This window comes from Falco naumanni, chromosome 15 (assembly GCF_017639655.2).
Source record: "Falco naumanni isolate bFalNau1 chromosome 15, bFalNau1.pat, whole genome shotgun sequence".
Taxonomy (NCBI): domain Eukaryota; kingdom Metazoa; phylum Chordata; class Aves; order Falconiformes; family Falconidae; genus Falco; species Falco naumanni.
In genome coordinates, this window is record NC_054068.1 from 22,729,884 (window position 1) to 22,754,259 (window position 24,376).

Genomic DNA, 24,376 nt, shown 5'->3' on the forward strand with positions numbered 1-24,376 from the left:
TTGGCACTGTGGGGGGAAAAAAAACAACTTCCTTTCAGTTAGGAGAAGTGACCAGGAAAGTTATGAAGAAAAAACTTGGACATTGAACATTTTTTTTTTCCCCCGGACTTACTTCCCTGTGTAGAAAGCAAAGCTTTTTTAGTACAGCCAACAACTGACCTCTTTCATTGCTTCCTGAAATACTGCAGGACTAATTGACGTGAAGCAAACCACCTTAAGGACATAGTCTTGGTGCTCAGTAGAATGGCTGTCCCTATACCTGGTGACTGACTTTCAGGCTTCGTAAATAGTTTTGAAGGATAAATTGGAATCATGTACAAACCTGGTATGGTACATTCTCCTTGGCATCCCAGACAGACCAGTAACAGATTTGCACTCTGTTCTGTTCTAGGACATAGATCCTCATTGTATTCATGGAGTACTGCTTCTGGTTGAAAGAGATCTGACTTTTCGGATGGAGAAGCCACCAGCAGGACAGGTAATGGAACCATTCATCCAGGAGTTTCTGGGGAGCTCTTAATATCCCTTTTTCAACTTTCCAAACAGCAAGTTCTCTGTCCGCTGATGTATGTTTATTCTCAAATGAAATCTCTGTAGTTGTTCTCTGTATTTTATGGTTGTGGTCTCTTATGGGTGTGGTATTTATAGGGTTGTAAAGTTTATGTGGGCTGAAGAGATCTCTGTCATGCTCTGTTTATTGCCGAGTCCATCAGTGACATTTGCACCATAATTATGTCAGTCTGCTGGGGCCCTCAAGACACAGTGGGTTTGTTGGTAACATGGATAGCTATATGGAGGAGCCCTGGGTTAACAGACATGCTTTTCATGTTCTCCTGTTAACAAGGGGGGAAATCCTTGGGCAGGAAGAGATTGCATTAGGCTAAACCCTGAACTCCATCCTTTGAAGGTACTTGTTGCTTTCTGGGATTTTGCGTGTTTCCTGTCCTCGTAGCTGCTGCTGTCAGTGGCTGAGAAACTTCTGCAAGAGGAGGAGGAGATGGGTATGTGTGTGAGGTTCCCTTTGCAGCTGAAATGTCTGGGAAGACTAACAGGAGGTGCTAATGGAGGAAGGGAAATCATAACAACGTCACTGAACAGTCCCACTAGAAGTAAATCTGCCTTGGTATTCCATAGCTGGATAAGAAATGTCGGTTCCCAGCCACTCTGTGCTGAGTGAGTAGAACATTAGACTGCATCTTAGTCATCTCCCTTTTGCTCTAAGACTGTTACAAGGCACAAGACTGAAATTCTGTGCCTGCTGACACCCTGTAGACTTCAGAGTAGGCCAGGACCTCCCTTCTGGCTCCTGTGGATGAGGACACTGAATAGCATCAGGTTTGCCGTGGGTGTGGTGTGCCACCCCAAAAGGCTAAAGAATAACAAATGCTGTTAGTCCATTTCCTCATTGCCCCCGTGTGGAAGAGTTTGAAGTTGGAATGGGAGCTGCAGGTGTGTGCATGCAGGGAGAAATACAGGAGACATTAAACAAACGCAAAGTGTGTGGGAGGGAACAGAGCAAAGGCTAATAAAGACACGGACATGCAGGAGGAATTGGAAGCATCATCACTATTTTGTAAGGAAGTGGAACCTTCACTTGAGGAGGGGTGGCACGTGGTTAGATGTCTGCACCTGAGTTTCTGTGTTTGGACTGGCTTCCATGTACCTGCAGGAGCACTTGTCTGTTTCTCTTGTGAGTATAAAAATGCTTTGAGGTCCTACAGACCCGCAGAAAGCAAGTTATCTGTGACAAGATCCAGGAAATGCTTGGAGCAAGTAGCTGCTTTGATGAGTGGAGAGCTGAGGGTAGGGCAGAGGCTGCTCTGTCGGACACTTTTTCCAGGAAGTGAGATGGGGAAGCTGGGGGCTGGATTTAAGCTCTCAGACTTCCCAAACAAATGCAAATTGCAGCACAAGGTGGGAAGGTATGAAGGAGTTGCTCTGCTTATACTAGGAGGTACTGGCTCTGGAGAAGGCTGGCTGCTGCCAGACTTCCATCACAGATGTTCGGCTTGGTGACAGCATGTTGTGGCCTGCATTCCCTCAGGGTTCGCCCACTAAGCTGTACAGCAACCTGCTCTAAGATTGAATTGATTTCCCCCGCCCCCCCTTCATATGGTAGTGATATTGCAGCTATACACTGTGTGCTTTGTTTCTGTACAAGATAGATAAAGAAAAAAAGGATGCTGTCTTTCATTAACCTTCCCCTCCTTCTCCAGTACTCACAACCCAGTGCAAATGTGCTTTTATTTCTTCTGTTCCCATGCAGTTTGAACTGCTCACCTCCATGAAAGCCCTCCATAAGCACATAGACAGCTCACAGCTGCCTCTAGAACTGGATGGGACTTTCCCTTATTGCCACCGGGACTGGTTAAGCTTCCGCATGGTGAGTAGGATGTCTTGTATCTTTTGGTATCTGAGAGCAGAAATGGCATGGTAATGGAGCTGAAGCAAGAGGGGCCTGTCAACAGCTGAACCTACAAGCATTAAGACAATGGTTCCTGTAATGCTTATGTATGCATATTATTCTTTTATCAAAAAAATACTAATAACGTCTTCATGAAATGTATGCACACTGTGGCCTATTGCCCTGACTGCAAGAACTGAAATTTTAGGTTTTAACTCATCTGCTTGAAGTGCATTAATTCTTCCTTCCCTTAAAAATACAGTCAGATCTGAACTCTGTTTTGTTGTGGTATACAGTGGCACTTTTCTCCAGTTATACTTGGAGGCATAAGGGGAGACACTTAAAAACTAATTTTAGGAGAAGTTGTTAGTATCATGTTGCCATTGAGCTAACAATTAATAACTTGAGCATAATAAAAATAGTTAGATCTTATTGGGTTTGGAGCAGGTTCTCCAGACCAAGCTAAGAGCTCTCTAGTAAAAACTGCAGTCCTTGCACGAAGGAGTGAAATTTGGAAGTTCCTGATAATCAGTTCAGATACTTTGAGGATCTTTTTCCTCCTTTAGATGTAATTGACTTATTTACTGAAGCTGTCATCAAGAATTCTTTAGAAAGCATCTAAACAAAAAGTCAGAGAGGGTTCAGCATTTGGAGGAGCACTGTATTCCTCTGCAAGCGGTGAGGTGAGGAAACAAAAGCTTCCCCATGCAGATTCCATTCGGTGAGTTTTAGGAGAAGGTAACAGTAGGAGGCAGTACCAGCAATATGTTCCTTCTCGCTGTTTGGCTGCTTTGAGTACGCCTTGGTACCATGATGCTGCTTGACTTTTGTGCTTTTCTTCAGAAGAGTGGTGGATCGAGAGATCTACAGTGACCCGTACCCAGGTGTGGATCAGAAACAGCCCAAGGTGCAGGGAGGCTGACGGCTTTGTGAAAATGGTCCAGCTGACCCAGGTTAAACCTCAGAGATAGAAAGGTTGAAACTGCAGCACCCAGACATGGTTTATAAGGAAGGCAGCCCTGGAAAGGGCGCTGTAGGGATCAATAAGGAATTCTGCAGCTGCTGGTGCAGCTGATCTCAGGCAGGACTCAGGTGTTGCTGGCCATGCAGCAGCGTATATGCAGACTGCCAGAAGGCTGCAAAAGTAGCATCTCTGGCACCAATACCCAGCTCTGTGCACACTCACGATGTAGAGGGAGCGTAAGTTCTGTGGATCATATGCCTGTTGAATCTTTAAAAGCTCTACTGAGAGATGCTTCACACACTGAGGCTAGGCAGGATTAAATCTCTGTAAATCTGCACACAGATTGGCTGTCTTCACTTTGAGTTTGACTTGCTTAATCTGGTGGATGACAGAACCATCACCTCTGCTTCCAAAAGTTTCAGTGGTCCTTTGGCTCTGACCTCACTGCCCAGAGTGCTGCGTGGCACACTGCAGCATTGGAAGCAGGTTAAGATATCAATAATATCACTGTGTTGCTGGTGGCAAGCTTCAGCGGTTAGGCTTAGCATGTGCCAAATGTTAACTTATCTTTTCCACCTTTAGAACCCATTTTTAGAACTTGTTTCTAAAAGTACTAGTATGAACCCATCCTGGTGCAGTAGAGGAACAGGAGCCTAATCTTGGTGTTTAGGACTGAATTAGAGAATCTGAGGTTTGTTTGGCAGTGAGGAAGCAGAGCAGCTTTGCAAGAAGTTACGGATTAGTTTTGTGGACAGAGCTGAGAAAAGCCAGAGAGCTGAGGTGCTCAGTCTGTGCAGAAGGGTAATTCTTGAAGGGAGAAGCATGAGATCAGGCTACTTCTTATTTGTCTTGCATCTTGACATCCAAAATGTTACAAAAGGGGGTTACTGTAGGAATTAATCTGTAGGGGTTGCCTATTTATACAACGTACTATGTGTGATAACGACCCGCATGCTCAACCCCTTTAGATCTGCAGCTGTGTGGTAAAGAGCATTTATTTCCTGTCTCAGTGATCTCACCTGCATCCTGCCTGCTAATCTGGCGCTGCTGGGGCTGTTCCAGCACTCCAGGGAGGATGGAGTTCAATTCAGTAGATTCAAACAGCTGCTTTTTTGTTTTGTTTTGAGCATGGTTGTTTTGGAATAGCTGTTTCTCCCTTCTCTGATTTCAGTGGCTAGAAGGTGGCATCTGACAGTATTTAGGCTTAATATCACTGACTCTTCATGTGGGTTTTTTTGGTCATGTTTCCCCCCACCCTGCCAGCCCCCTGAAGAAAGGAGGGATTTCAGATTTGTCAGTAAAGTGCTTGATTGTGGAAGCTTTCCAGTTTCCTAATCTTCAATGTAAACTACTTCTAACACGAAGAGAAATGATTTAAAGTAGAGAAATGCCAAGTACTTGTTCTGTATTTTGTTCCTCCAAAATTCACGCGTAGTGATTAATCTTAGTGGGAAGTTAACTGAAATGTTAGAAGAATGTGGGGACATAAATGAACTGCTTTTCTTTTCTGTAAAGTCTGACCTGTACAAGCCATGAGTATGCAAGTTTACAGGGTCTGCATAGAGGCCTTGGTATAGTGTGATGTATCTGAATCCTCTGCTGGGCCTCTCCTTGCTGATACAGCCTCACCGAATGGTACAATTGAGCCCTTGGGTTAATGTGTTTGATCCTCTCTTGATTTCTGCACTTTTAACCTGCTGCAAGCTGAAAAGACAGCTTTCCTGACAACTGTGAGGCAATAATCTCCACTTTGGTCCTTTCTTCTTGTAGAAATTGGAACATTTGCTACAAGGATGCCAAGGTGCTTGTGCCTTCCTCCAGGGAGCTATTCATAAAGTGGAATCTGGAAAATTACCAGAAAGAGCTGAGGTAAGCTTGTCCCTCACCCCGTATCAGAGGTGGATCTGCGACAGAAGAGTGCAGGAGGCTGGGTGGCTGCAGAAAAGCTGGAGCTGTGAGTTTGCAAGCTATAGATGGTAGCAAAGTATTCAGAGTGCTGTGTGTCACTGTGGAGCTGTCAGAACAGCCGGACTAGTAGAGACTAATCCAAACACAGTGATGGAGGCTCCATGGGACATAGAAGCAGGTTCTCTGATCCCTCACCATCACCCAGGAGACCTCCTCTTCAGCTGTGCTTGCTGCTGATGGGTGCTTGCTCCAGCATTGGAGCGCATTCCTAGCAGCTCCACAGCTGTAGCTGGTCCTAGCTTTGGGTTGTCTAGTGCTGAGCAGCTGCCTCAGGCTGTGCCACGCCATGTTTGTTTGAATGGCCTAGAGTTAAGTTAGGTGACAACATAGTGTTCACCAGGCCAAGGCTGTGCTGTGGTTCCACCTTCATTGCCTCCAGAACAGAGTGGGAAAGAAGAGAAGGGCACAAAGACCAAGCCTGTGTTGCGCAAAGGTTATATTCCCCTACCCTTAAGCAGCTGCTGTACCCCTGATACAGTAAGAAATTGCTGCCAGCTCTGCACTAGGGGTCCCAACAGTAAAGCAGCAGCAGCAGATCACAGTGGCTTCTCAGGCCCTTCCTGCACATACATGTGTGTTCACAAAGCCTTCACGTGCGTCTTGTGCCACAGGCCGGAGCCGTGCGGGCCCAGGCTCTCAGACCAGCAGGAGCGTGCTGTGAGGGGCAAACGGGGCTGGAAAGCTGCTTCTTGGTGTGGCCAGGACATGGAGTGTGGACAGTGATAGGAACTGAGTTTTGATTTTAGCCTGGTGGGGGAAGTACTGAGAGCACAAGGAGCTCTGTTTATCACTTAGGACTTGGCAGGCTTGAGAGAAACGGCTGTGGGAACCAACCTCCCTCTTTCCTAGGGTAGGCCAAGGTGAGATGTGGTTTGTGTATGTTTTGAGTTGGGTGCTGGTCTTTGCCTGTTCCCTCGTTGCCTGTAGGTTGCAGTAACTGCTCTTCTCACTCTTGCAATCCCTCCAGGAGGCAGCTGTGCTGCTGAGGAATTACAGACAGTTGATGAAGAATGTTCTTGAAGATGCGCGGCTGGTCAGGCTGCAGCTGGAGGGTGGAGCACTGCTGGCCAGACTAAGGAAAGAGGAGTCTTGTGTCACCCTCACCCATGACTACAGGTGAGCCCCAAGAGTGGGAGAAGAGGTGGAGATGAGCAAAAAGCGGGCAGTGGGAGTCTCTGTCAGATGACCCATTGTTGGTGTAGGCAAGAGAGCAGCTTTGTGTAGTATGTGCTTTTGTTGGAATCAGCAAAGGTGAAAAGCATAAGGGAATTTTACCCTGACTGCTTTTTCCCCAGTGCAAAAACTTGTCTGGGTGGATTCACTTAGATGTTTAGTTAGTTTTCCAAGCCAAATCAAACTAACCTTCTGTAGTGGAGAGAGGGGTGAATATTTTTGCATGCCTCTAAAACACAAGCCTTGATTGATGATGCTAGTGATGAATGTTTAGGTCCAGGGCATTATCGCTGTGTGATTTACCAAGGCACTCCCTATGCAAGGGGATTTCCAAGCACCTTAACTGCGAGGAATGCTTTCTGACTGAAGCAAGCTCTGATCTCCTCGCACATTGGTGTGGTTTGCACAAATAAATACCCGCTGCCCATGTGCAGAGTTGGTATGAGAAGTGGGGACTGAGAGACCAGCTGTTTGAAATCCACAGAGCATTGCGCAACTCCTGTTTGTGCTGTTAAAGCACCTGAAGCCTATCAGCGCGTGAAGGCCTCTGTGCCATGTGCTGTGCAAACAGCAAGTTAGAAAGACAGCCGGTGCACCCAGGAGCTTCCAGGCCAACTGCAAGAGAAATGCTGGCATGTGGATGCAGATGAGGGCGTAGAGGACAGCAGGGTGGCACGGAATGGCTCCGGGTGTCTGCAGCCTTGCTCTGGTTAAACTGTCTGTTGCTATTGCAAGCTGGGAGGTTTTAACGGGAGGGAATGGAGAGAAGATAACAAAATAGCTTATAGAGTATTTAACCCAAACACTGAGAAAACAGCACTTCTCTTTGAAAATGCAGCAAGTGAATGACAGTGCAAGTTGCTACCTGTCAGTGGGAGACAGGGGTCGGCATTTCAGTGCCGAGTGAGGGGAGCGTGGGGACAGGCTGTGTGTTTCCTCTCCCTGCTTGCTGTGACTGCTGTCAGCAGCTCTGGCGGGCCGGACAGACACAATTCTGTTGCTGAACTGGTGAAGTACGCTTTATGCAGTTTTGCATAGAGTTAGTACAGTATATAGCCTTTCTATTCTGACATGATTTGAGAAACACACATTATGTAGGCTGTTGGTTTTTTATTTATGTTACTTTAAGCAACACATAGCAACTTCAGAGTCCTAGGAGCATGGGGAGAACATGCATGCTTTTTATGTTTTATTTTGGTTTTAAGCTAAGCCTGTGTTCTTGTGCAGGGAAATGATCAACTTTGAAACCTGATCTGGCAGAACCCCTAAGGGTAATTTTCTGCTTTGGTTGCCTTAGGAAGGGCAGGGGTGGGGGATACACACATCATTCTTTGATTGCACAGTGTTTGAGTGCTTGCGGAGGCAGTGTAGCATGTTCTCCATTTAATTTGGGTTATACGTGTTGCCTGCCAGTATGAATGGAGAGTGTATGCTGTGTGGGTCAAATGTATGTGGTGCTCTCCAGCCTGAGAAGCGTAAACGAATGTAGTGGGAGAAAGTCAATCCTCTTCTAGCCTGTGGAGTAGTTAGTTGCAGAAACTAAAATCCATGCAGTGTTTTAACTGAGGAAATGCCTGCTTGTCGTGTAACTCAGGGCAGAAGACTAAAGAAGTCCACTTTTCTTTTTTCCAGGATCCTTTTAAATGGGGAAAACTCATCACTTGGCCATAGAACTCTGTATAAGGCACTGTTGGTTTTGGAGTCTCCATGATTCTGCACTTGTTCCTTCTCTTCAAACTGGCATGCAGATATTAAAGGTTCTGAGCTCTGCTAACTCTGTAAAGGCTTCTATGCTTATGATTTTCAAAGGCTTCTTTGAACAGATGAAGTCAAAGCAGGGCAGGAACAAAATATTGTAGTCAGCCTACTAAGCTAGCGTGGAGTGGCTACTGATGTGTGTGGGTCCAATATTAGATTTCTGACTGGTGATATGTGAAAATGGAACAGGACTGGTTGTGTCTGTGCACTCATCAGGGCCTGTTGTACTGCTTTTCTGAACTTTGAATTGTAAAATCTTAATCAATGCTTAAGCCTGTAATTCCACACCCACCCCCCAATACTTGAAATCTCAAATTATTTACTAGAGTGAGTCAAATTACTTTACCTTTCTGAGCCACCTTTTAGCTCTGTGTTAATCACATGTCCCATTATTTTAATGTTTTTTTGTTGTGGTGCAAAAGCCTGATCAAGCAGAGTCATGACTGCCAAGACTTTGTAGGCAGAAGCTGAGGCCAGCTGTGAACAGGTGACTGTCAAAATGTGCAAGAATTGCACATAAATGGGGGGGGACACGGACGGACACGACTTTAAGAGCATTTTGCTGGACTCTTAGCTCCACTTAATTAAAATATGCCAACCAGAAGTGCAGAACTAAAGGTGTAAAACATGATTTTTTTAAAGACACATAAAGACAAACCCAGCTGCACTGTCACCTTGGGATTAAACAAGGAAGAGATTGACTTGCTTTTTTTTGCAGGGGATATGTTTTGCCGGCTCTCACAGCTGACTTTCTTGCTAGTTTGTGGCTTCATGTGGCATAAAGAATACCAGGAGGCGGTAAGAATAGAGATGGACAAACCCATCTGAAAACGCCTGACTGCCGGTTACAGACAGTAGGCTAAAACAGGCAAGGAAGCAGCCTTGTGCTGTATGCAGTCAGATGTTATCTGCCAAATACCTTTCAGGAGCATGCAGCAAACAAGGCTGGCTTTAGTCTTTCTTTAGTAATGAAACTCTTCCCTTGGGCTTGATTTTGGCATGTTTCCATGCTCTGCCCTTCTGGAGAGCTGAGATGCCCTTCGGAGTGTTTGATGACACGGGGCAGTGGGATCTCATTGCTGCTTAGGTCTGGCCCGAGCTTTGCGAGGGTTTTTGCTAAACCAGTGACGCCACTCCTTTCCTGCAGAAATTGAACTCATCCCATCAGAGATGTGGTCATGCAGGAGAGGCGTTGTGGTGTATCTGTTTGTTTCTCTGACAGATCTTTTAAGAGCCTCCAGGAGTCCTTTCTGGATGGTCCCATCCTGAGGGGTGCTGTGGCACCACAGCAGTGACTTTGACTGGTAACACTACTCACGCTCTGTTTCCAGTGAGTGAGCTGACAGAGAGTCTCCATACTCTTTTCTCCACCAAGTACTGGTGTGAGAGCCTTGCCCATCCAGCTGCTGAGCCACAAAGGGAAAGAGGGACTTCCCAAGCAGTCTTTCTGGATCTCAGCTTTTTCCTGGCTGAGAAAGGAGGAGCCGTCTTGCCAGAATGCGCATCCTGCAGGCAGCCCATCACAGGTTGCTGGCTAAGGGGATGCTGTGTGCTCAGCTGGTCCCACAACGCACTCCCACCTCCAGGAGGACCAGGCTGATTTTGGCCTAGAGTCGGAGTGGGTGTGGTACTGATGAGCCAGTATCTTTGTGGCGCCTCTGTAAGTGCTGTAATGACAGCTTTGGCGCAGGCTGGCCACCCAAAGGGGCAGGTGGACTGCTGAAGGCGGCATTGCCACTTATTCATTGTTGGTGGAACTGGCTGGCTTTATATTTGCCTTCACACCATCTGCTGCGTTGAAGGCTAAGCACATCTCCAGGTCTGTTAGCTGGAGGATTCCAGGTTTTGCTGTCCCAGTCTTTCTGGGGATTGAAATGCAGAGCTGGTAGGCTAGCTGCAGTTCCTGTTGGTAAGTGTGGACAAATGCCACAGAGACATCCATTGCTTTGATGCTGTTACTACTTAGTTTTGCAGTTTTGGAAAGGAAATTTTTAATAAACATGGGTTTTTAACGTTACATAGAGTTGGCTAGCAGGTGTGTCTTTGGCTTCTGTGTATCTAGTGTATTGATCAACCAACGTGTGGCTCACAGGCAATTCACTAGGCCAGTCGTGGAAGGTGGACTAATGCATTGCTTATTTTGTGGTGGATTTCAAAGGTTTCTCCAGGCTTATGATGGAAGTGTCAGAGAAACTGCCAGAAGCAAGGCAGCAGCAGTGAGAGCTATTACTAAAGTGAAGCAGTTGTGTGAGGCTGGGCAGTAAGGCAGGGAGACTTTTAACCTGGTTTTTAGCCAGACATTTTCCACTGTTGTTCTCATTATTATTGCTCTTCCAGCATATTCAGGAGCTGGGAATGCTTGCCTAGACAAAATGTCCAGTGGTGCCTTTTGTCCTGTAGATATGCTATGAGTCAGAAGTGGAGTAAAGTACGATATAAACATTTTATATTAATATAAAGATGCTTTATACTAGTTGAACCAGAATATACCTGGCACATGTCCGGGTCTGCAAGTAAACCTGCATTCTCAGTATGGCACAGGAGCGGGATTGCATCATGCTCTGCATGTTGGTGGGCAAGATAGCCACAAGGCTGGATGTGAGTGAGAGCTGAAGGAAAGAGAAAAACCTCAAATGGTGAAGGAATGACCAGGTTGGGTGCTGAGCTCTGTGCAAGATGGAACCAGAAAAAACACAATCTCTTCCCCCAAGCTCCTCATCTGAAAAGAATTTGTGCTTGCAAGCTGTGAATAAGCAGCTTATAAATAGATGGAGGAGTGAATTCTCCTTTTGTTTGCAGAAGGCAGTATAGTTAGTCTCTGTACTTTGAGGGTGGAGTGGCTAGAGCCAAGAGCTAGTTTTGTGAGCTGGTTATTTTTAGTATGGCTTGGTGATCTAGTTGGAAGCTCAGGGTGGGGACCTGAGTTGAGCAGGGGCAATGGGCAGTGCAGAGCAGACTTCGTGAGCAACAGCTGCCAGGCTCCTGATGCTGGGCCTGACTCAATGACAGCAACAAAGACGGGCGATCGTATGGCTGACAGCCTCCACAGTGCTTGTCCCTGGCTTCCACACACAATACTGAGGCACTAGGTCTGCTTGAAGCTGTGGCCAGTTAATGATGCAGTGAGTTATAGCTGTGTGGTGCTGTAGGAGCTCATGTTTGTGGGTCTTTAGGAAGACTCCTATCAGTAGCAACTCCTGGGATGCTCCAAGGCAGGCACGTGCCACTCTGCAAAGCGGTTTAGAGCTCCTTTTGGCAGAAGTAAACTCGGACAATGTACAGACTCTCAGGGGCTCCAGGAGGGCCTGCCTGGAGGACTGCACAAGCACTGTCTGAGGCTCTGTCTATCTGGGGTAGAAGCAGAGAGACTAAGCTGATCATCCAAAATGTGAGACAAGTTGGGGGTGAGGGTAGAGGGGAGACAGCTGTCTGGTGTGTAAGTCCCAGTCTGTGGAGACTGGGATGGCTGACATTCTTGGTTTGGAAGGTGAAAGGTGTGCCCCTGCAAACTGACAGCCTCTGCCGTACACTGGTGGTCACAGCCAGGCAACCTACATCGGGAAATCCTTCCTGGAGGTGTTACTGCCATCTGCCACCCCCTTTCTGCTTTAGAGGTGTGTTTGTTTCTGTCTGTGCTGTGGCCACTTTGATGGTTGCTACTCTATGTGTTTATACGTTTTCAAAATAATTCCGTGCTTGTGTAGTTCTCACTTTCCTGGTTTGCTGATCCAGGGCTTGCTCATCTTCCTGCCTCCCTGGAAGCTTGAGGAGCCTCTCATGCTGCCACTTGCCATAGTGCATGTTCCTGACATGGTCCTCAAGAGGCACCTTTCATTGGTAGGCGTCCCATGCAATTTTCCCCTGGGGACCTAATCCTAAAACCTTCACCTCTTGGGTAGGACAAGCTCTCAGTATACCTTGAAGTGAGAGGAAAAAACATACTTAGATCCTGGCCTCAAAGATTGGTGTTCTGCCACAAGATGCCTGCGTGCTGCTGCTGGCAACACAGAAGAAGATGACAGACACTACAACCTTTGGCCCTTAGTGCACGGGTGGCAGCGCCCTTCCATAGCCTTACTTGCCTGTGTTAGGTGGAGGGAGGAGCGCACGGCGACATTTCTATCCAAACACATACCGTGCTGCTTGGTATTCATTTTCATTACAGTCTAACCTGTTCCCTCTGTTTGCGTGGTGGTTTTAGCCTGGTAAAAAGCACTTATGCTTGCATTTAACAAACCTCATGGCTCCGCACATAAAGGAGCGTGGAGCCGTTGCCATTCTGAGTGTATGAAGTGCTGTATGGAGCCAGCTGTGGCATTTGCAGAGAGGTAAAAGATTGCAGAGTTCTGTCTAGGTAAGTTTTCATTGTTCTTTTAGGTTTTTCATGAAATTATCCCCCTCAGCTCCTTTTCTGCTGTTTATTTTCTGCTGTCTTATGTCCTAAATCTTCCTGGGTTCAGTGGGAATTTACCCAGAAGACTCTGGTTTTGCTTGTTCTTGTTTGCAATGTCTGTCGTGCCAACAGGGTATTAGGTAATTAATGACACATAGTGTGTTTTATCTGTTTAAAAATATTATGGAAAAAAATTGCAAAAATTTTCCAGCATAGGATGTTAACTGAACTGCCTGAAGTTCCTGGCTCAGCCCAGACCATCCCACAAGCGCCGTTTTTGATACGGCTAAGTCTGGGTAGATGTTTCTGTTGCTGGGGTAGTTAATAGCGCAGTCACTGCTATGATATGTATCATGAACACTGCGAGTGTGCAAAAGGAGGACCTATCAGGGAAATGGGTATGTGGCTTTAAGTGACAGTGGGTGTATATTTGAGCAGAACATCTTGAAGCCCTGGTGGTCCTAACTCCAGGAACGGAGCTGTTAATACTAGTGCAGTTGACCTAGATAACAAGTGTAAACATAAACAGGTTAGTGTACATGGGACGAGGTTTGGAGGTAGAAGCTGTTTACAGCTGGTAAAGACCACAACTTGATGCTTGGTGTTCCCAGAACGGTGTTTCCACATCCTATCTCAGGCTCCGCTGCAGGATGAGCTCTCCCCATAAGCATGCTACTTGTTGGTTTGGGATTTCTTACAGTATTTTTTTTTCCAGTCAGTTTTATGAATCTTTCTGGGATTTAAAATCAACCAGAGTCTGAATGCAGTTTTATTGTAACTGAATGCAAGCCAGGCTGGGGAGGAATCAAAGGTCATGGTTTGGGACTGCACTTGGACACTTCTTTAACTGTATGCATCTATCCCTTTGCTTTTAAAGGGACTTCAGAGTATGTTTCTGCTAAAAACATGTTTAAATGAGCCATGCTCCAGAAGAGAATTCTCTCAGCAGTTATGGTCTGCGGTGTGTTGTATTAATTGGATGAGTTCCTCCCAGTGCAGGTGCTTGTCAGGTGGCCTGGTAAGGAGGGAGTCGGTCGGGTCTGTGGTCTCAGCTGTATCCACTGTTCACGTCATGAATGGCCGGAATCCCACAGGCAATCCCAAACCTGGTGTTTGCCTTCTGTGCCTTTCTAAGGACACTTCGGGGTTCTAAAAACTGTACCCAGTTCTTTAAATACTTTTATTAGGTAATTAAAATCACTGTGGCACTTCATGTGCTGCAGAGAATAATTACAGTTTATTTAGCAATATCTGCATTAGCTTCATCATGGCCAGTTTGAATCTTAACCTCAGCTGCCTGTGAAGTTTTCAGCCTGGAGAGCAGGAGCGTGCATTTGAGGTTGACCACCTTTTTGGGGATCATTGCAAATACGGCAGTTATATAGGTTGCTACTAAAATGCATTAACGACTGAGAATGGCTCTAATGCATTGCTCTTCCTGTGAAACAGCTCTTGGGCACGCAAGACTTCCCTTGCAAAGTGGGAAGGATTTCTTCCCAAAGCATTGTTCAGGCTGTTTAAACGATTTGTAGCCAAGGTATCAGCATAGATGATCTGGGCAACGTCTTTGGACTAAACCATCCTTTAAATCTCCCGGTTGCCAGAACCTATTAATTTTCTGCCGAATCCTGTAGAGACATCCACAAGGGCAGTTTGGCACCAGAAGTGGAAGACTAGATGAGGCCAATGTGGCAACATCTGACTGTGTTTCTTCTAGGTTACAGAATGATCAGGGATATCTGACTTTACAGGGCAAGTTAGCTGTGATATTCTTGCCTAAAAATCATCAAGTACGCCAGCAAAAGTCAGTATGTGTTGTGTTTCTTCCATTCGTGAATTCTTGCCATTTAAAATTAACCAAGGTTAGTCAGAGGATGAGCTCTGAATTTAGCCCTCGCTTTAGATCTATTGTTCTTGCTGTTGGTTAGAGCAGTTTTTCAAGGGGCAGGCAGTAAGCTGCAGAATATGGTGATGGTTCTGCTGCCTCCTTCCCTGCGCCCTTCTATTTGTGTCTCACTGGCAGCGACAGGCATGGCTCATGCAGCACCTGCTTTTGCAAGCCTGCTGGATGCCTCTTCTGTGGCCATCTATTTTCAAAAATAAATCAGGTATTTTGCTTTGAAAACTAAAGTGTAACTCTCCAAGGGTAGCTTTTTTTGAAGGATGGACTCAAACAGAAATGGTCTCTCTAAATTATAGGTTTAAAATTACCCTAGCATTATACAACAGCTTGGCACTTCTCCAGAAAACTGAAGACGTTTGGAACCTTTTCCATTGAAATGATAATTGCCCAATGAAAACAGGATTTGGGGAAACATAAACTGACATCAAGCTACTCCTTGTTACTATAAATTATATTGACTGCAGTATTGCAAAATTACTTTGAATGATTTGACCATGGAAGAATGTAGTGAAAGACTTATTACCACACTCACCTGTGCAGGGAAATTGCAATGCATCTGAACAGATCTAAGCTTAGACAAGACTTTCCACTGACTTCAAACAACTCTACTTCTCTTCCTCACAGTTGCGCAGGCCACTATTAAAGTATCTTTAAGGTGCTTAAAAACCAGGTGTTTCCCTTTGTGTGACAGGATGGAAGTCACTTTTTCTTCTTCAACCAATTTTTCACTATTTTGTTTAGTCCAAGCTGCCTTGAAGCCAGTGAATGACAGGAATGAAAAAGTCTGACTCTGAAAAAGAAATAGGTGTTTATGCAAGGTATCATTTACCCATGAAACTCCTGTTGCAGGATATCGCTGAGTTTACTGGCATACTAGAAATGATTGAGGAAGAATTTTTAAAGATGTGGATCAGCAAATGGATGGGTAAATAGGTAAACAGACATACAGAGATTTGGGAGAACATGCTTAATGCCCAATCAGTACCTTCTGTGAGCACTGGAAGTGCCGAAGTGAATTGCAAAAACAAACTTTCCCATGGACTGTGAGCGATGTCTTTGTTTGGCTCAGTTTGCCCATCTGCTTTATGCTACAGGGTGGAAAGGCTTATATTTTCCTCTGTGTAAGAGAGTAAAAGATGGATGTTAGGGAGAGAGCCCGTCAGGCTGGTGAAAGTGAACTGTCAGAAGCTGACAACGTGTGAATGGAGTTACCTTGGAGATGCAACGGAAGACCAGCAACTAGACGTTGAGGTTTTAATGAATGCCTGCCAAGCGAGGCAGAACGTGTGAAATCAGCATGGCCAGACCCTGAAACAAAGAGCTGAGGTGCTGGGATGCTGGAGGAACTCAGCAGAGGAGGAGGAGGAGGGATGGTGGTAAGGCCACACCTGAAGTCCCTGTGGGGCTCTGAGCCCAGAGGAGCTGTTTGGAAACATTTTTCCTGGGTGGCTTGTGTGTAGTCACTCAGCAAACCATTGGCAGGACCGAGAGAAGAGGCAGCCTTGGGCTGTCTATCAACAGCCTGCGCAGGCATTCACAGAAAATAAAATTACTTAAATGACAAGAGTAAGGGATTTCAAATAATTATATATATGCTAAACAGCCCCACTTACAGACAAAAAATAACTAATTTCCAGCCCTTTTACCTTAAATGAATTCTCTGTCCAGTCCCTGCTCATAGTATAAACTCTGAAATGCATCCTAGACTGACTCTAGTTTGAGCTGCCTACGGATCAGTAAGGTATTCCATGTGTGCATTCAGTAACAGGACATCACTTTTGGTACCCTTGAATCAGGGGAGATGGAGGGAAGGTAGCTGAGTATATGTAGATGTGTGTAGCTGCTGCATTTGCCAACACCTGGATCACATCTGATGGTGCTGAGGGCTCGGTTCTAAACTGGTAGCTTGCTTTTTCCCTGCCACTCTGCTGCACATGCAAGGAAGTCTTGGTCTTACTGAGATCTTTGGAGTATGGCTCTTTATTAATATTTCCAATAATATGGCATAAATCCGTCTATGGAAAAACATGTGTGGGGCCAGAAGAGCACTGTCTGGGGTGGATTATTTTTTCAGTCCTTCAGCTCAGCAGCAGGCAGCTCACCCAAGCTCATTTTCTTCTCCTGAAGCGGGCTCCTCAGGGCTCAGGGACTGGACTGGCTGGCAGTATTTTATTACTGCGTTTTTGAACCTGACTTTCCCTGGAGTGGTTTGCTGGTCATAAGTGTGCTCCAAGAAACTGGTCTTGTCCACAATGCCTATGAATTCGCCTCTGTACACAGTAGGCTTGTGATAGGCTTATTTCTGTTTCTGAAAAAATATTTGCATTTGTTTTGTAATCACCTCCTGTCCCTCTACCTTGAGGGTGATTTTTCCCACAGTTGCAGTGCTGTCTTCAGGAAAACCAGTGTTTTGTGACTGGGAAATGTGCTGCCTGCTGTGTATGAATCTGTAGCATTTAGAGCCTTGCAGCCCAAGTCATGACTGACTCCTGTCAAGGAAAACTAGTCAAAATTTGAGACAGCTGGGGTCCTGTTTCCTCCATCAGGCATGGAGAGGAGTGGAGTGGGACTCCCTGGCTTCCTGCCCCTGTATCAGGCCACACTCTGCACTAGGTCAGCTAACGAAAGACCTGGAACTCTTGTTTCAAGTTTCTATGCCATGAGGTTACCAACTTGGAATATATCTTGTTAAGCACTGAAACCACGTATGCTTTCTTTATCTTGGGCTTGGGTGGATGTATGGGCTCCCGTTACAGAAGGGTGTAGCGGGTCAATCTAGCTTGTTGAAAAGCGCCATCGGAGAAGTAGGATCAACACCAAAGTGATTTCCATGGAAGCTCAGAGAAAAGTTAGAAAAATATTTTGCCTTACGAGAGCATAACCGCAAATGTGTGCATGTAACAGCCTGTAATGTCTAAAGTTGTAAGTGCTTGCTTGTCTGTGCCGGTGGGAGGAAGAGCATTTGCTGTGTTGCTGTGCTTTCCTGAGTGGATGAGAGCATTAAATTAAATTCCCCAGCAAGGACTTCAGAACCACGGGAGTAAGACCGAAGGGTGTCTACCTGTCTGGCCGTCGGTATGGTGGTGCCTTATTCAGAAACTAGGACCTGACAGATACACTCTGCTGCACAAAACCTAACAGCATTAATGTTGTTACCGAATATAACTTTCAGCGGTCTTCTGAACTGTTTCTCATTAGCTGTCCTAGCTGTGTCACTGCAGCTGATGGGAACTGGCCTTCAAGAACCTGCTTTGTAAACACACTTTTCAGAGCTCGGCTTGGACAGTGGTTATGGCTCTGCCGCTGGAAGCCTCCTGGGTTGGATCTGGGTCTGTCCCTGGGAAAGGATTACAAAACAGGAGGCTCATATCATCACTGTTTGTTTACAGTGGTTTTGGGAAACGCAGGAGCGGTATTACAGCTAGGATCTTTCCATGGAAGCTTGCAGATTCTCTGTAGAGAACCTGTCTCCTCTGCACTGCGGTAGCACTGATCTTAGTCCAGAAACAATTCGGGTATTTTTGGCTGAACTTTGGAGAAGTTCATTCGGTCTAATGGCATTTTGAAGAGGAAAAACAAAAGATTCTAAGAGCCTGAGGTTTGAGAAGTTGGCTGTTGTACACTGGGTGGAATTCTGAATGGAAAAATCCTGTGGATTTCTGCTATGCAAGAGCTAGTTGTCCAGACCCATTGCACTACCTCGTGTCAGTTAAGTACTACTACCTAAGAACTGGTTGCCACTAAATGCTCATATTCGGCTGCATTTCCTATGTTCAAGGTTGCCTGCAACCCAAGACATAAATAAATTTGTATGCTGAATTGCTTGTATTAATTTACATTTACAAAGCTTTAAGAGTTTTATTAGCTATCTATTTCATAAGTGCTTTTGATAATTTTAATAATATGATAAAAAAAGCCATGCTGTCATAAGCCAGAAGGTTGTAAGACAATTGCAAAATGAAAGCTGGTTTAGGGTGAGTATGGGAGATGGTCAGGTGGCTGAACACGCCAGCGCAGAGCACAGCCCAAGGAGGCTGTATTTTGTTGTAGGTGTCTGTTGAGTCCATATATAGTAAGAGGAGGGAAAATATAATTTATAAAGAAATATAAGAAAGAAAGAATAAGCTTGAATGCTGTTCTGTCTCTTGAATCCTGGGACAATTCACCCGAGCCTGTGTTGCACACATCTGACAGGAACTTGCTAACATTCATCATCTTGCCTAGACCCTGGCAAGGGGTCCAGCAGATCCAAAGGCACTGGGCTCCAGCCTGAGCCCCTCCATTCCTGCCTCTACATGGAGGATGTTGACTTCTGTGGCCAGGCTGGCAGGGAGAGTGCTGCCTGGTGTTGCCTGTTTGGGCTTTGGTCGGCGCAACTGCCTGTGGAAGACGGGGAGCTCTGTCTATGAATCTTTCCAGTACGACATCATAAAATTGAATTTCTCTTGGTGCTGGAGTGCTGTACACTTTGCATTTTTGTTTGGCTGATAGAAATCCTAAGAGTGAGTGGAGCATCAGGTGCTTTATGTTGTTGTTGTCACTCAGGAGAAATATGCTTCTGAGTCGTTGCTTATTTACTTATTTAAATTTAATTCAAATGGTGTTTTAGACACTGAGACTGCCTGACCCTGTGTTTTGTGAAAGCCCATTGACACAATAATCTCCATTTATGAAAAGCCAGGTATCCTGTGAAAGTGTGACAAGGACAGTAAATTTTGCAAGGAGCCTGGCTGGGAGGAGATGCTCTTGTCCTTCCTGCTAGGTTGTCTGCATTGGGATCAGAGTAGTGAGTCACAGGAATGTGCAGGGACCAGCATTATTCTCCTTTCTGCTTCTGTTCTCCGTAAGGAGATGGCTGTTATGGGCGGGAGGACGACTGAAGTGCTGCTGTTAGCCAGGTCACGTTTACATGAAGTGCTGGGGGAAGGACCTAATGCAAAACCCCTGACCAGACTTGTGTCCCCTTCCAGAGACGCACTTGATGCTGCCAGCGTGCTTTATAATCGAGTTGATGAGGGCGTTCACCGGCTGGTGATGCTGTCAAACAAACGCATTCAGGAACTGGAACTGGTGATGGAGTTCGAGAAAGTGGAAGAGTGTTTTAAGGAGGTAAGGCCTGTCGGTTCCAGTGACTACCTGCTGCCACCCTCTGACCGTGCGTCCCGCAGCAGGTACTGGGCCTGTTGGTCTCCTGTGTGATGGTGTAGAGTGAAGCCTGTAGGTCCTTAAAAAGAACAACCGAACATAAGAATTGGACATATTTTTTTTCTCCAGATGTGAGATTATTTTTTTTTTTCAGATGTGCTGAGAACCAAGGTACTGTTTTGACTTGTATCTCCTGATGCCAGGTGAAAGTCTCCTGGCTGCTCTTTAGGTGTGGGTCAGTCAAATGCCATAACAATCTGTGATGTTTTTCCATACTTGAAGACCACACTGTAGTGGCTCATCGGTAAGCTGTACACTTGGAGGCGGGATGTCTTTTTATGTTGTTGAGCAAAAATACCCTCCCAGCAAGACTATTGAGGAGCCCTTCTTCATGCTCCACCTTGAGAAGCAGCAGAGTGATGACAAGCTGGTGATGAGTCTGCGTGTCCCCTCTGGGCTGTAGGTCCTGCAGGGTTTGCCTACATCCTGCTATGGAGTGAGCCACGCACTGCAACCCCCACGAGAGCCTGCCCATCCCTGCTGTGCACTGTGTTGTTTAGATTCCTGTGCAGTACTCAGGTCTCTGCTATCTGATAAGCCCCAGGCACACTCCTTCCCCTCTGGGTGCAGCCCCAGGCACACTCCTTTTGCCTCTGGGTGCAGCCCTGCACACAGGCTCAAGGCAGGGGAGCAGCCTCCTGTCCTTAGCCCAAGAGCCATGCTCAGCCCTCCCCACCCCTCTGCACTTCTGTGGGAGCTGAAGCTTCCCTTCACAGGATGCTCATTGAAACTCTTCACAGCTGTGGAATGATTGAAGAAAACAGGCACTGGCTTTCAAAAAGACCTTTGCAACCTATAGCTGTGTAGGTAGAGGACCTTAAAAACTCATAAAGTAGCTGAGGCTGCCCGAGTGTCCCTTGAGGTCTGATCAGTTCTTTCAGTGTTACAGATGCCTAAGCCTGAACTCAGCCTTGAGATTACGGAGTCGCATAGTCTCTGTTGCTGCAGCTTGTCAACAGTGAGAAGTTTTATGTATCACTTACTACCCTGTGTCTGTGAAGGGTTGTGTGCTCTTTGGAGCTCACCTTAGGAACCTGCGTCCTTAAAGATCAGTACTAGGACCAGTTTCACCATTGCTCTTCTAGGATTCTGGGCTATTCTCCTCTGGAGAGAACTGAATTTGCAAAGGAGGCTGTAGCCTACCTGATGTTTTCACAGGCCAAAGTGGATCCAAGAGTTTTAATGACTTCCCATTTGGAGGTAGACACTCAGGCGCCATGTACTATGTGTTCAGGACAAGAAGTGTGATGCAAGAACTTAGAAAAACTGCCTTAAACACACAGGTTCCTAATACCAAACAGAAATGAAAAAATGCACAAAGGCAGGCTCTGCAGCCTGCCCCTGCTTTAAGCTGAACTCTCTTTTGATAGAATTAAGCAAAGCTGACTGCTCCTAGCTTACTTTGCTTGCAGATCACCAGTGATGGCAGCAGCTGCTCCTGCTTTTAAGCCTGCCTAGGAGCTCTAGGCAGCAGCTGCAGTAAGGGTCCCATTCTGGGAACCCACCCCCATCTTCTCGTGGGCTTGGTCTGTGGGCACAGACCCTCTCTCAGTTCACAAGACTAGGAGTTTGTCCTTGACTGTGGGGCTGAGTTGAGATATGGATTTAGATAATACAGGAAAACAGGATGCATGGGAATTAAGAAACATTTAGCCTGTCCCTTCCCCGAGGTGCAGCTATGCCTGAAGCATTGCAGACAAGTTTACTGATGAGTTTTTAAAACCCACTGTTGATGGAGATGCTGTGTTACCCTGCCCGGCCTCCTGTGTCTGCTTTGTTTTTAGGATGCTTTAGTCTTCTATCCACGTTTGAGGATATGGGCTTATAACTGCAGCAGTGGCTGGGCGCTGCTGAGGAACCTGCAGTTACTGCATAGCTTTGCAGTGAGCTGCTTTCAGAAAACCAGTAGGTGAGAGTCCTAGAGAACCATGTAACATTGCAGAAGGGGGAGAATCTGTCAGTATGTTCATACTGATGTAGTTCATGTCCTGCCAGTCAGAAAAGGGAAGTGATGTAGGAAATCTGGCTGCGGGGGGATTTTATCCCACTTGGGGGTAACAATAATAAGAACATCAGGCCAGCCTGCAGGTTGCAGAGCTCGCATTAGGTCATGGCTCACCCTAAACAGAGCCCAAGCAGCTACTTGCCGTGTTTATGCCTAAGGCTAGTGAGCAATAGCAGAGCTTTGCAATTACTCAGTAACTTGAAGTGGAAAGACTCCTAGCAGGAGGTTCAGGCTGAAATGCTAGGATGGGGGGAGAAGTGTACATGCACGTTCTTTCCAGTAATGAAATGACCAGTTAAGAGAGCAGTTCCTTGCTCTTCCCACATGAAGGCCTGCCCTGGTGAGTAGCACAGGGTGACTAATAGTGGAGCTTCTCCCTTTTCTCCTAGGTCAGCGGTTGGATTGAGAATGTTGGCAGAAAACGGCTAAAGGAAACAATCAACCTGGATGATTCTCTGGAGATGCTGCTTCAAGCACAAAAGCAGTTCAGGGAGTTTGATCTTGTTGCCAGTGTAAGTGTTGTCTGATTGGAAAAATGTGTTCCCCAGGGTCTGATTTGGTAGCGTATGTGCCTTGTACATGCTCAGCCAAACCCATGATGCTAAGATGGCATTGGTAGAGGGTTCATCACCAAGGTGTGTGTCATTCCTTAGCACTGTTTAGCCTCCCTGCTCTCTTGTAGACAAAGCCACCAGCTCAGCGCATTAGTAGATGGTATTTGCCAGTCTTCAGGAAAATAACTACTGTGATAGAAGATGGATTTTTTTTGGTTACTCCCTTGATGTGCTTGTGACACTGCCTCTGATCTTAATTGACCGGTGGCCTTGCTGCATAGGCCTTTACAAGCTGCCATATAGGCCTTTACAAGCAGCTGTGTGGCTAACATAAATCATAAAAGAGGTCAGGGTTCTCTAGAATTATTCTGTAAACAAGTCCACCCCTGCTCCTGTGATTTGAACCTTAAGAAACAGTCTAATTAGCCCTAGCTATTAATGACCTTGAAGACTTACCTACTGTCCATGTCAGGTCTCTATCCTCAAACGCAATCCCATTTTGCTTTCAGGAATATTGCAGAAGAGGGCAGGAAGCACTAAAAAAGATGGATCGATGGGAAGACTTTCCGTCTGTGGATGTGCATTCTTACAGGGGAAAGCTGCAGAGCTACAAAGATCAATTGGAGGAGTTCTGCACTCAACTGGATGAAAACAGGCACCGAATCTGTGAGACGGTCAGGCTGTACGAATTCTTTGACAAGGTAAGACAAGGCGTCTTCTGCACAGAGGACGGAGTAAAAAGCCTGCTTGGACTCAATCCAGAACTTGCTTGTTTATGAAAGGTGTGAAACAGTGTGTGTGCACTGACAGGGAGCTGGACCTATGACCTGTCAAAGCTCCCTCATGCTCATATGTCTGCAGTGATTTTTTTCAAGTCAGTATGTGGAAGAAGGGATGGATGTGTATTCAATAAAATGTCTGCATGTGTTAAGAACAGAGGTCTTCCTGTCTCAGCTGTAGCTTTAGGGCCCCTCTCATGGCCACAGCAGACAGGGTTATGGTGGTGCTGGCTCTGACAATAAGGGCCAAGAGATTGGTTGCTTGTCTTGGCCACCATGCCAGGGTAGGCTACCTGCCTTGTGTTCGTGCTGTGTCCTTACACGCTGGTAAATTCAGCCTGTTGACACATCAGGAGTAGCACCCTGTGATTCAGCCCTAAATATAGCCCAGCTTCTCTCTCGTGGAGGCCTGTGTCAGGAAACGGAGCACCAGAACAGGGTGCTGGGAAGTGTGGCTGAGCAAACGAGGGGACTGGGTTGGCCCAGGCATCTGGAAAGCAGGAGGAGGGGATGCGTGTGGTGACTGTGCTGAGTGCCTGGCCTTCTCACCTGTTTGATTTAATGCAGATGCACCCATTCAGCAGACCTGCAGTTGGATTTAGTGTCCTTTAATTTCTAAAGTTGCAGATGAATAAACAGTAGGATTTTCTAAGTGCATTTTAAAATACAGCTTTGGCAAGCACTGAAGGCCAGGGAGTCTGTACTCCATTTATTCCACACTTGTACAAACATTGGGTATTGAGGTTCTCAAATTCCAGAAAGAATAGACACTAAAAGTTAAGCTGTACCAGATGTAGGTGGCACTTAGCTGCTGTCTCTGAGCTGCCTTGGCAGCCAGAAGTGCTCAGAGGAGGGGGAAAGAAATTTAGTTAACATGAAAACATCGAGAAGCATCCTGTGCGAGGGAGGAAAGTAGAGAAAGCAGCCCAGAACATTGCTGTCGGGACATGTACGGATTGCGTGCGTTTGGTGATGCTCTGCAGGTCTGCTCTAGATCATCTGTACAGTTTCTTGTGAGGGTGCAGAACGCTCTTGCTATGGGAATATGTAATTTACTTTTTCCTCCCTGCAGTGGAGAGAAAAGTGCCTCTCATGCTGTAAGAGAATGGCAAGAACCTGTGCTCTGCTCACTCACTGAGCACAGACATTCAGGGCCTGCTCTGGTCCCTGAACACCCCTTGCCGTCATGGGGGGTACTCGGAAGGATCCTGCTAAGGATGGCTTTTGTCATTGTTCTTCTGATAAACTGGGGCATGTAAAGGTGCCAGCC

At 46.2% G+C, this 24,376-nt stretch overlaps 1 protein-coding gene across 4 annotated transcripts in view; it reads left to right on the forward strand.

The window, feature by feature from the left end:
* The window catches only part of PLEKHG4 (pleckstrin homology and RhoGEF domain containing G4), an 89,613-nt gene that overhangs the window by 39,644 nt on the left and 25,593 nt on the right, over nt 1-24,376 (forward strand). For all 4 annotated transcript variants that reach the window (XR_005831101.1, XM_040615195.1, XM_040615197.1 and 1 more), the window contains exons 7-13: nt 392-478; nt 2,267-2,383; nt 5,139-5,237; nt 6,304-6,452; nt 19,534-19,672; nt 22,163-22,285; nt 22,837-23,028. Coding sequence is in view for 3 of the 4 variants with exons in the window: in XM_040615195.1 (XP_040471129.1) it covers nt 392-478; nt 2,267-2,383; nt 5,139-5,237; nt 6,304-6,452; nt 19,534-19,672; nt 22,163-22,285; nt 22,837-23,028 (906 nt within the window). In the remaining variant the exon portion in view is untranslated. The remainder of the gene's footprint in view (nt 1-391; nt 479-2,266; nt 2,384-5,138; nt 5,238-6,303; nt 6,453-19,533; nt 19,673-22,162; nt 22,286-22,836; nt 23,029-24,376) is intronic.